At 45.8% G+C, this 12,544-nt stretch overlaps 1 protein-coding gene across 2 annotated transcripts in view; it reads right to left on the bottom strand.

Annotated features, from left to right (window-relative positions):
* mtmr12 (myotubularin related protein 12) overlaps positions 1-4,946 on the bottom strand; it is a 77,051-nt gene extending 72,105 nt beyond the window's left edge. The window contains exon 1 of one of the 2 annotated variants that reach the window (XM_055632748.1): positions 4,269-4,946. In XM_055632748.1, the coding sequence (XP_055488723.1) occupies positions 4,269-4,337 (69 nt within the window). In that variant the 5' untranslated portion in view covers positions 4,338-4,946. The remainder of the gene's footprint in view (positions 1-4,268) is intronic. The other variant, XM_055632758.1, reaches the window with a different exon arrangement.
* Positions 4,947-12,544: the final 7,598 nt, after the last annotated feature.

The following is a 12,544-nucleotide window of genomic DNA, read 5'->3' as shown; positions in this document are numbered from 1 at the left end:
CATTCAAATTGAACAAGTTGTCCAACTTTAGAACAACTTAGGCTGTGCACGCCATACGCAAGAAGAATAATCCATTAATTAATTGATCTATTAATTGACATTAATTAATAGTAATCAATCTGCATCCACCGCTTTCTGTGGCAGTTCATTCCTTGTAACCACCACCCTCATGTATGGAGAAACTTGCCGCTTAGGTCTCCTTTAAATTTCTCTCTTCTCACTTAAACTTGTGACCTCTAGTCTTAAACTATCCTATCCTAGGATAAAGACCATCAATGCCATTCCATTTTATAAACCACCAAGGTCTCTAAACCCCAGTCTCTTCCAATCCATGTAGAATAAACCCAACCTATCGAATCTGTCCTAATGTAAATCTTTCCATTCCAGGCAACATCCCGGTGAATCTCTTCCGCACCGTTTCTAATGTTACCACATCTTTATGGTGGTGTGGCAACGAGAACCCTACACAGTACTTCACACGTGGCCTGCCCAGCATTAATACAGCATTTCAAATGTTGTATTCAAATGCCCCCGATTCTGACTGGATAAGTATACCTCCGATTCTGAAGGGATATATGTCAAATGTCATCCTCGATATCTTATCCAGTTGACTGGATAAGATTTTCAGAAAGCTATGAATTTTAACCTCAAAGAACTTTTGCACTTTAACACTCCTAGGTTCCCTGCCATTAACTGCACATGTCGTTGGTATTTGATATCCCAAAACACATAAATTCAAACTTCTCTCTCCTAAATTCCATCTGACTCATTCCACAACTTTCTACCTGATCTATATCGTTCTGCGCCCATCTTTTCTACTATTCCACCATTTTAGTGCCCTCAGCAAACATACCTTCTCATTCAAGTCATTCATCTGCATGACAAACAATAGTCCAAGCCCTGATCCCTGCAGTGCACCACTGGTAAAGATGATACAAAGTGCTGGAGTAACTGAGCGGGTCAGGCAGCATCTTTGGAGAACATGGAGAGGTGACATTATGGATTGGAACCCTTCGTCAGACTAATTGTAAAGGAGGGAGAGGGGGGTGGTGGGAGGGAAAGAAGAGATAGAAAACCGGAGGAGAGGAGGACGAGGACAAAGCGTGGCAAGTAATAGGTTGATGCAGACGAGGTGGCTTTTTGATAGACAGATAGCTGGATAAAGGCAAAAGATGCAAAGACAAACGTGAAGACCAGGAAAACTCAATCCTTATTCCATCTGGGGGAAGGGTGTAACATAGAAACATAGAAAATAGGTGCAGGAGTAGGCCATTCGGCCCTTCGAGCCTGCACAGCCATTCAATATGATCATGGCTGATCATCCAACTCAGTATCCTGTACCTGCCTTCTCTCCATACCCCCTGATCCCTTTAGCTACAAGAGCCACATCGAACTCCCTCTTAAATATAGCCAATGAACGGGCCTCAACTACCTTTTGTGGCAGAGAATTCCACAGATTCACCACTCTCTGTGTAAAAAATGATTTTCTCATCTCGGTCCTAAAAAACTTCCCTCTTATCCTTAAACTGTGACCCCTAGTTCTGGACTTCCCCAACATCGGGAACAATCTTCCTGCATCTAGCCTGTCCAACCCCTTAAGAATTTTGTAAGTTTCTATAAGATCCCCCCTTAATCTTCTAAATTCTAGCGTGTACAAGCCGAGTCTATCCAGTCTTTCTTCATATGAAAGTCCTGCCATCCCAGGAATCAGTCTGGTGAACCTTCTCGTACTCCCTCTATGCCAAGAATGTATTTCCTCAGTGTAGAACTATGGGACACAGAGGTGAAGCAGGGAGGGATTCATCTAGGACAACAGGGGGACCACGTTTACTAAAGATTGAGGATATCTCAGATGCCTTTAAATAAAAAGTCTTATCTTGGGACCAAATGCAGTGGCAGTGGAGAAATTGAGAAAAGGGGATAGCACCTTTGCGAGGGACAGGGCGGAAGTGTGCTCCAGATAACAGTGAGAGTTGGGTTGTAGTAGATGTCAGTCGATAGTGTGTTCCATGATGGAGACAGAGAGATCAAGAAATGTATCAGCAATAGTCCAAGTGAATTTGAGGGCAATGTGGAGGTTAATGAAATCAATGAGTTCTGAATGGGCCAAGAGACAGCCCCGATGCAGTGGTGAATGTAGTGAAGAAAGAGTTGGGAGATAGTGTCACTCATACAAGGACTGTTCAACATAACAGACAAAAAAAGGTAGCATAGCTGGGGCCCATGCAAGTGCCCATGGCTACAAATTTAACTAGGATAAAGTAGTTAAAGGCAAGGACAAGTTCCACCAGGCAGAGGAGTGCTTTTGTAGAGGAAAGTTAATTGAATGCCCGTTCATGGAAGGACCTCAAGACCTCCCTGGTTGAGGATGGTGGAGTAAAGGGACTGGACATCCATAGTAAAGATGTCAACGAGGGCCTAGAAATTGAAAGTCATTGAAGCGTTGAAGGGCAGACGGGGGGAGGGGGGGGGAGATAGGATGGAATCAAGGTATTTGAAGATGAATTCTGTGGGACAGGTGCAAGCAGAAATAATGGGTTTGCCAGGGCCGTCCTGTTTGAGAATTTTGGGAATGGGATAGAAGTGGTAGTGCGGGGCTAGAGAATAATCAGGTTGGAGGCTGTTGAGTGTAGATGGCGAGAGAGGATGAGATCAGAAACAGTATGGGAGATGACGGCCAGGTGTTCGATTGTGTTCAAGGGGTCATCGTCCAGCATGGTAGAGGTCAGCCTATGACAGCACCACTGTCGTCATGAATGCAGATTTGTAGTCAGTAAGGCACCCTTCCACCACTAACCTCCACCTCCTCCGACCACACCTATATTCGATCCATTATGCCAACATACCTTGGATCGAGGTGCCATAACTTTCTGGATCAGTCTATCATGCATGTTGGAGAATTTGGAAAAATACCACACAGGAACAGGGGCTTCAATCCGCCATGTCCCTGCTAAACACACCAAGGCAAACCAATTTAATCTGCCTGCACATCATCCATAATCCTCAATTCCCTGCATATACACATGCCTATATAAAAGGCTCTTAAACACCATCATCATATCTTGTCTTCTCCACCCGGGAAATACGTTCCAGACATTCACCACACTGTGGACAAAAAAATGCCCTGTATATCTCCTTGCTAAAGTCCACGTAGGTCACACTCAACTCCCTGCCTTTATCAGTTTTCTTAATTGCCTCCTCAAAAATCAGAACCAGATTGGAGAAACAGGATTTCCCTGTACAAACAACTCTATGGCTGCCAGCTTCAAGGAGGTTCAAAGGTTATAGACAATGCCAGACATAAGCATTGTAAATGAGATCTCTTACACGTTGCAGTGTTCAATTTTTTTTTAAGTAGCATTGGATCGGGAGAATGTGGATCGATACAGTGTCTTTATCAATTAAAAAAAATGTAAGTCTTAATATGGAAGAGCATTTGGAACGATTAAAATAAAAGAATAACATTGTAACTAGTGAGGCTAAGCGATTTGCATTTGTTAGAACATCTATCCAGGGTATTTCATTCAATTATTCCATCTAATTGGTCTGCGATGATAAATCACTGCTTGCAGGAGACACTTATGTTTTATGTACACTTACATCTGACAAAACTGAAGCAAACCCCCAAACATTTAAAAATAGGTTACAAAGCATTACATAAATGTTGTCGGAAATATAGTTGTGCATGTCAGGATATGTACTATTGCAAATGCTCAATAGAGGTAGACTGGTAGAGGCCTGTATTTTATAACACAGGGCGACGCATGCACACTGTGTTTCATGCATTTCCCAGTCAGTTCCCAAAGACGCTAATCCTTTCAATTCCCTTACAAGACTTGCCACGCTGTTATCCTGTAACATCAAAGGTATATCCATCACTCAGGAAGTTAAAGAAGTTTAATAACATCAATCTAAAGGACGTGATTTATTAGAGGGATTGGTAGATACTAGACGGTGGACTTCAGGTCCGAATTCCTCGCTTGGTACGACCGCCGTTGTATGAATGCATGTGTTGTGCTACAGTGACATCTAACTGGTGCTAGCCCTGACATCCCCGACCTAGATTTATAGACAGAATTAGAGGGGTGGGGGGTGCATGATCTTAAACCACAGACGGATTGTCAGATCTGTGAATCTTTCCATGGTTCGAGCCGCAGCAACAGAAATAAACAGCCACCGCGCCCATTCCGCGGGTCCCTTTCAATCACTCACCGCCAGCAAGGGATTTTTAACCCAAGCCACAGCTAATTAAACCAGCGATGACCCACCTCTGGAGAAACGTAGGAGACGAAAGAAGGCTTGGCTGTTTTTCCGCCTCCCGAGCCCAAGCTCAGCATTTTGGTGGCGTGTTCTGGGTGGTTTTTCTCTGGCTACTTTGTTGCAGCTTCCTCAGGTAGTGCGGCCACAAATTAAACTTGTCTCAATCCCACCTTCCGCACGGCTCCCATTGGCGCCCCGTGCTCCAATTCCCGCCTCCCATTTGTGGACGTCGCTGCTCGCAGCCGCGGCTTTATTAGTCGCTGGTGGTGTCGATCACGGTCGCGGCGTGTCCACTCCCCTCGCCGCACCACTTCCTCGCACTCCTTTTAAGGGCTGAGAAAACAGTGGCCTCTCCCTTCATTGCTCAGGTGAAGTGTCCATCATCGATGACATGCCATCACCATCAAAGATCGTTGCTCTATGATCTTTCATCATCATCATCATCATCCTCTGAAACATAGAAACATAGAACTTAGGTGCAGGAGCAGGCCATTCGGCCCTTCGAGCCTGCACCGCCATTCAATATGATCATGGCTGATCATCCAACTCAGTATCCCGTACCTGCCTTCTCTCCATACCCCCTGATCCCCTTGGCCACAAGGGCCACATCTAACTCCCTCTTAAATATAGCCAATGAACTGGCCTCAACTACCCTCTGTGGCAGAGAGTTCCAGAGATTCACCACTCTCTGCGTGAACTGAAGAAGGGTCTCGACCGCAAACGTCACCTATTCCTTCTCTCCAGAGATGCCTGCTCAAAGATACTATAGGAGCCTGCCTGTCCAACTGGAGTTACTCCAGATATCTTCGGTCATCCTTATCTGCATGACTGGAGCCCGAGAAAGAGTCAATTTGAATTTGAATTTGATTCCTTTATTGTCATTCAGACCTTTCGGTCTGAACGAAATTACGTTGCCTGCAGTCATACACAGTAACAATAAATAACAAAACATACAATAAACACAAATTAACATCCACCACAGTGAGTTCACCAAGCACATCCTCACTGTGATGGAGGTAAAAGTCTTAGTCTCTGTCTCTTCCCTCCTTGTTCTCCCTCTGCGCTGAGGCGATCGATCCAGGCTGAAGATGCCGCTCTCCAGTCCAACGGACCTCCGTGGTGATGTCGCCGCTGCCGAAAGCCGGAATGCCGTCTCCACTCCGAGTTGGCCCACCATAGCCTCAGCTCCGAGTCCCGCTGCCTCAGCTCCGAGTCCCGCTGCATCAGCTCCGAGTCCCGCTGCATCAGCTCCGAGTCCCGCAGTCTCAGCTCCGGGCCGCTGCCGAAAGCTGGAACGCCGCATCAGCGAGTCGGGCCACCGCTGCCTCGGCCCCGAAGACGGCCAGCCTCGCATTGGTAAGTCCTGGCTGGCTCTGCCTCTGGAGTCTCGAGGTCGGTCCCAGGTTGGAGACCGCCAGCTCCGCCATTAGGCCTCAGCTCAGACGGAGGCAGAGAAGGGGGATACGACAAGAAAAAGTCACATTCCCCCGAAGGGAGAGGCAAAAAAAATGTCAACAGTGTTTTATTGCCAGATGTCCCAGATAGAACAATGAAATGCTTACTTGCTGCAGCCCAACGTAATATGCAAACATAGTGTGCAGGAAGGAACTGCAGATGCTGGTTTAAACCGAAGATAGACACACAAAGCTGGAGTAACCCAGAAGGGTCTCGATCTGAAACGTCACCCATTCCTATCCAGAGATGCTGCCTGTCAATAGACAATTGACAATAGATGCAGGAATAGGGGCCAGTTGCCCCTTTTGCCAGCGCCGCCATTCAATGTGATCATGGCTGATCATCCCCAATCAGTACCCCGTTCCTGCCTTCTCCCCATATACCCTGGCTCCGCTATTTTTAAGAGCCCTATCTAGCTCTCTCTTGAAAGCATCCAGAGAACCTGTCTCCACCGCACTCTGAGGCAGAGAATTCCACAGACTCACCACTCGCTGTGAGAAAAAGTGTTTCGTCGTGTCCGTTCTAAATTCTTAAACTGTGGCCCCTGGTTCTGGACTCCCCCAACATCGGGAACATTTTTCCTTCCTCTAGCGTGTCCAAGCTCTTAACAAACTTATATGTTTCAATGAGATACCCTCTCATCCTTCTAAACTCCAGAGTGTACAAGCCCAGCTGCTCCATTCAGCATATGACAGTCCCGCCATCCTGGGAATTAACCTTGTAACCCTACGCTGCACTCCTCAATAGCAAGAATGTCCTTCCTCAAATTAGGGGACCAAAACTGCACACAATACTCCGGGTGTGGTCTCACTAGGGCTCTGTACAACTGCAGAAGGGCCTCTTTGCTCCTATATTCGATTCCTCTTGTTATAAAGGCCAACATGCCATTCGCTTTCTTCACTGCCTGCTATACCTGCATGCTTACTTTCATAGACTGATGTACAAGGACCCCCAGTTCCCATTGTACTTCCCCTTTTCCCAACTTGACGCCATTTAGATAGTAAGATGTCCCGCTGAGTTATTACAGCACTTTGTGTCTACCTTCTATGTAAACATAGTACTTGTGTTTAAGAGGGAATTGCAGATGCTGTAAAATCGCAGGTACACAAAAATGCGCGAGAAACTCAGCAAGTGCAGCAGCATCGATGGAACGAAGGAAATAGGCAACGTTTCGGGCCGAAACCCTTCTTCAGAAGAAGGGTTTCGGCCCAAAACGTTGCCTATTTCCTTCGCTCCATAGATGTTGCTGCACCCGCTGAGTTTCTCCAGCATTTTTGTGTACCTTAAACATAGTACTCTATGGACAATATAATAAATGAGAAAATAAAGTTATATATACATACACTGAACTTTATTTTCTCACTATTATATATACACACACACATACACATATAAATATATATATATTTACACACACACACACACACACACACATCCATCTCCATGTCCTCCTGGGATGCAACCTGACCTGCCGAGTTACTCCAACACTTTGCGTTTCGCTCCAGATTCCAGCATCTACAGTTCCCTGTGCCTCCATCTTTATGCCAAGATCGTGTTTACTCTCAACGAGGTAGGTGTAAGCACGTAGTTTGCTCACCAATGCTGGTTATTTTATTCATTCTAAGAATGGAGCTTACATTGTTTAGCCAAACATTTATTTGCCTTTGAAAGGGTATGCAAATAAGTCTCCGTGTTGATAACCTTGTGGGTGTGGGTGCCATATAATGGTGGGATTATATGTTTCAACACTTGGGTAGTCTACAACACTGTTGTATGTATGAAATTTTCCAATTCCTGGTAAGGTGAGGGGTAACTTTTTTATGCAAAGGATGGTAGGTGTATAGAACAAACTGCCGGAGGAGGTAGTTGAGACAGGTGCTATCGCAAAGTTTAAGAAACATTTTGGGGTGTGCACAAGTTGGGCCGTATGGCCTGTATCCAGGCTGTAAGACTCTAACCTGCAACTGCTGTTGACCAACATCTACTATAAACCCACTGACTCCCATGGCTATCTGGACTACACTTCTTCCCACCCTGCTTCCTGTAAGGACTCCATCCACTACTCCCATTTCCTCCATCTACGCCACATCTGCATCCAGGATGAGGTGTTCCACACCAGGGCATCGGAGATGTCCTCATTCTTCAGGGAACGGGGGTTCCCCTCTTCTGCCCTAGATGAAGCTCTCACCAGGTTCTCTTCTATACCCCATGACTCTGCTCTCACTCCCCATCCCCCCACTCGTAACAAGAGCCAAGTCCCTCTTGTCCTCGCCTTACCAGCCTTCACATACAACAAATAATCCTCCGACATTTTCGCCACCTCCAACGTGACCCCACCACTGGCCACATCTCCCCATCTCCTCCCCTGTCTGCTTTGCGCAGAGACCGCTCCCTCCGTAACTCCCTGGTCAATTCGTCCCTTCCCACCCGAACCACCCCCTCTCCTGGCACTTTCCCTTGCAACCGCAAGAAATGCTACACTTGTCGCTTTACCTCCCCCCTTGACTCCATTCAAGGACCCAAGCAGTCTTTCCAGGTGTGGTAGAGGTTCACCTGCACCTCCTCCAACCCCATCTACTGCATCCACTGCTCTAGATGTCAGCTGCTCTACATCGGTGAGACCAAGGGTAGGCTTGGCGATCGCTTCGCCAAACACCTCAGATCGGCTCGCAATAACCAACCTGATCTCCCGGTGGCCCAGCACTTCAACTCCCCCTCCCATTCCGAATCCGACCTTTCTGTCCTGGGCCTCCTCCATGGCCAGAGTGAGGACCACTGTAAATTGGAGGAGCAGCACCTCATATTTTGCTTGGGCAGTTTGCACCCCAGCGGTATGAACATTGACTTCTCTAATTTCAGGTAGTCCTTAATTTCTCCTCCTCTTCTCAGCTCTCCCTCAGCCCTCTGGCCCCACCTTTTCCTTTCTGCCTCCCGCCCCATCACCCTCACATCAGTCTGAAGAAGGGTTTCAACCCGAAACGTTGCCTATTTCCTTCGCTCCATAGACGCTGCCTCACCCGCTGAGTTTCTCCAGCATTTTTGTCTACCTTCGATTTTTCAGCATCTGCAGTTCCTTCTTAAACAACTGCTGTTGATCCTCTCTCTTTTGGTTCCCACACCCGTTACCCAGTTTCAATCCCCTTCCCCAAATGGTTCCATCAGTCCAGCATCCCGCCCATTCTGATTCCACTTTCCACCTTACCTTTTCAGATTCAAGTATCTGCAGCCTTTTGTGTTTCACTCATGCCTTCTGGCCTCTCTTTCTACCTTGTAGAAACAAGGAACTGCAGATGCTAGGATACAAAAAAGACACATAGTGCTGGAGTAACTCAGCGGGCTAGGCAGCATCTCTGGAGAACATGGATAGGTAATGTTTCCGGTTGGGACCCATTTTATTTTGGTCCAGACCTGAAACGTCGCCTGTCCGTGCTTTCTACCTCTCTCCACCCCTCCCCATCTGCACACTTCTTCTCTCTCCTTATTTGTCTCCACCTAGCGTCCACCAGTCACCGTCTCCCAGCTTCACCCTTCACCAAATTTGCTCCTTCTGTCCATCGTGATCTTTCTCACCTGGTTCCACCTATCACCTGCCAGTCCCTCACTCTCCCCCTCACCCCTTTAAACTGGCAATTGGAACTCAGTCAACGCATAATCTTAATTGGAAATGCCAACTACCCTTTGCCTCCACATATACTGCCTGACCCGCTGAGTACTCCAGCAATTTGTTTTTTGCTCCAGATTTCAGCATCTGCAATCTCCCTTGTCTCTCCGAGTATATGGATCTGGTTGTTCATCAAATGGGCCATTATGACAACAAACATGTTTAAACATGGTGCCACATACTGAAGGACATGCCATCCATCCTCAAAGACATCGTCAATGACCCACACCACCCTAATCTCACTCTCAAATACTCCATTATCATCAAATACCAATTAAGGTCTGGTCACCTCGTAATATTCATTAATTATTTATTATTTATTGATGATTGTATATTTATTTATGTATTATTGCACTAATGGCCTCATGAAGCTGCAGTAAGTAAGAGTTGTATAGCACCATTGCCAGTATGTATAACAATTAAATGCACTTAACTCTCACTTGACCCACATTTTGGATGCAATAGGTCTCTGGATGAGTGAATCAATATTTAAACCAGAGGATGTAGATTTAGCATTTATTTCAAGAATGCTAAAACAGGGATGTAATGCTGAGGCTCTGTAAGGTGCTGGTCAGGCTGCATTTAGAGTATTGTGAGCAATTCTGGGCACCATATCTGAGGAAGGATGCGCTGGCTCTGGAGAGGGTCCCGAGTAGGTTTACCTGAATGATCCCATGAATGAATGGGTTAACATATGATGAGCATTTAATGGCACTGGGCCTGTACTCCCTGGAGTTTAGAAATGATGAGAGGGGACCTCATTTAAACTTACCGAATAGTGAAAGGCTTGGATAGAGTGGATGTGGAGAGGATGTTTCCACGAGTGGGATAGTCTAGGACTAGAGGTCAATGTTGCAGATGCATCTCACTTTGAGATCATTGGTGGGGTGACAGATTGCAACCTTTAAGTGGTCCGCCCTGTTTCGACGAATGCAATCAACCTGGTGTGCACAATCAAATAGAACAAGTTGCCCTACAACTTTAGGCTGTGCACGCCATACGCAAGAAGAAGAAGAAGATCATTGGTAAGGGGACAAAGTTCCATTCCAAAACCTTCATGTTATTGATAACACCATCATTGTATGAAATGGAATTAATGTAGAACACACTTGGACAAAACTGCATCCATGAGGTGTTGTGAGCCATCAACAGCAGTGAAATATGTTACTTATCAGCCCCAAATATCCCACAATCTATCAATATAATAAAGGCAGGGTGAATATCTTGCTTTTAGAAAGGCAGTGCAAGAGTAGAATCTGGTGTACTTAAAAGTGAGATACAAATGTTGAGACCGTACAACATGTGGCTAAAGCAGTTTGCAATGGACAGAGTTAAGCAACTCCATAACAAAGCGATCAGATGCTCTGCAATTTTGCCACATCGAGTCGTGAATGATGATGGAGAATTAAAGAAACAACAGGAGGGGGAGGAGGCCAAGACTACCCTTATCCTTAATAATCATGGGGCCCTGAATGCAAGTGTCAAAGACTGAAGCATTTGCAACCAACAAGTCAGAATTGTTGAGTGAATAATCCATTTCTCCTTTCTCCATCATATAAGCCATACATTTAAGTTTACAGATGACACCGAGATTGCTGGCGTCACAGACTGTTTGGAAGTCTGTCAAAGTATATGGCAGGATACAGATCAGTTATAGAAATGGGTAGAGAAATGGCAGATTAAATTTAATCTGAGCAAGTGTGAGATGTTGCACTTTGGAAGGTTGAATGTACGGGGAAAATGTACAATTAATGACACAATCCTTAACGCCATTGATGTACACCGTTAATATAATCTTGGGGTCCAAGTCCATAACTCCCTGAAAGTGGCAACACAAATATATGAAGTGATAAAGAAGGTGTTTGTTTTATCTGCCTTCATTGATTGGCACATTGAGTATAAGAAGTCATGATGCAGCTTTATAGGACTTAGGTTAGTTTGCATTTGGAGATGCATGCACTTCTAGTCGCCATTACTGGAAGGATGTGGAGGCTTTGGAAAGGTTGCAAAGGAGGTTTACCAGAATGATGCCTGGATTAGAGTTCATGAACCATAGGGGGAATTTCAACACTTCTCTGGAATTTCTCTGGAATACTCTGGAAGGAGGTTGAGAGGAGACCTGATAGAAACATAGAAACATAGAAACATAGAAATTAGGTGCAGGAGTAGGCCATTCAGCCCTTCGAGCCTGCACCGCCATTCAATATGATCATGGCTGATCATCCAACTCAGTATCCCGTACCTGCCTTCTCTCCATACCCTCTGATCCCCTTAGCCACAAGGGCCACATCTAACTCCCTCTTAAATATAGCCAATGAACTGGCCTCGACAACCCTCTGCGGCAGAGAGATCCAGAGATTCACCACTCTCTGTGTGAAAAAAGTTCTTCTCATCTCGGTTTTAAAGGATTTCCCCCTTATCCTTAAGTCCTGTGACCCCTTGTCCTGGACTTCCCCAACATCGGGAGCAATCTTCCTGCATCTAGCCTGTCCAACCCCTTAAGAATTTTGTAAGTTTCTATAAGATCCCCTCTCAATCTCCTAAATTCTAGAGAGTATAAACCAAGTCTATCCAGTCTTTCTTCATAAGACAGTCCTGACATCCCAGGAATCAGTCTGGTGAACCGTCTCTGCACTCCCTCTATGGCAATAATGTCCTTCCTCAGATTTGGAGACCAAAAACTGTACTCAATACTCCAGGTGTGGTCTCACCAAGACCCTGTACAACTGCAGTAGAACCTCCCTGCTCCTATACTCAAATCCTTTTGCTATGAAAGCTAACATACCATTCGCTTTCTTCACTGCCTGCTGCACCTGCATGCCTACTTTCAATGACTGGTGTACCATGACACCCAGGTCTCGCTGCATCTCCCCTTTTCCTAGTCGGCCACCATTTAGATAATAAATTATGTAAATTTATGAGGGGCATAGATAGGATTCACAGTCAGAACCGTTTTCCGAGGATAGATATTTAAAATACTAGATGGCATAGCTTGAAGGTGAGAGGGGCAAATTTTAAAGAAGATGCACAGAGCAAGTTTTTTTACACAAAGGGTGGTGACTGTCTGGCAATGCAGAGGTCTAGAAGAAGTCCAGATATGACCTTGACAAGGCCATCAAAAAGGCCAAAAGGGACTTCCGCTCAAAGCTGAGGATGGGGCGGATGTTC

This window comes from Leucoraja erinacea, chromosome 1, assembly GCF_028641065.1.
Source record: "Leucoraja erinacea ecotype New England chromosome 1, Leri_hhj_1, whole genome shotgun sequence".
NCBI lineage: Eukaryota > Metazoa > Chordata > Chondrichthyes > Rajiformes > Rajidae > Leucoraja > Leucoraja erinaceus.
This window is presented reverse-complemented; position numbering and strand designations above follow the sequence as displayed.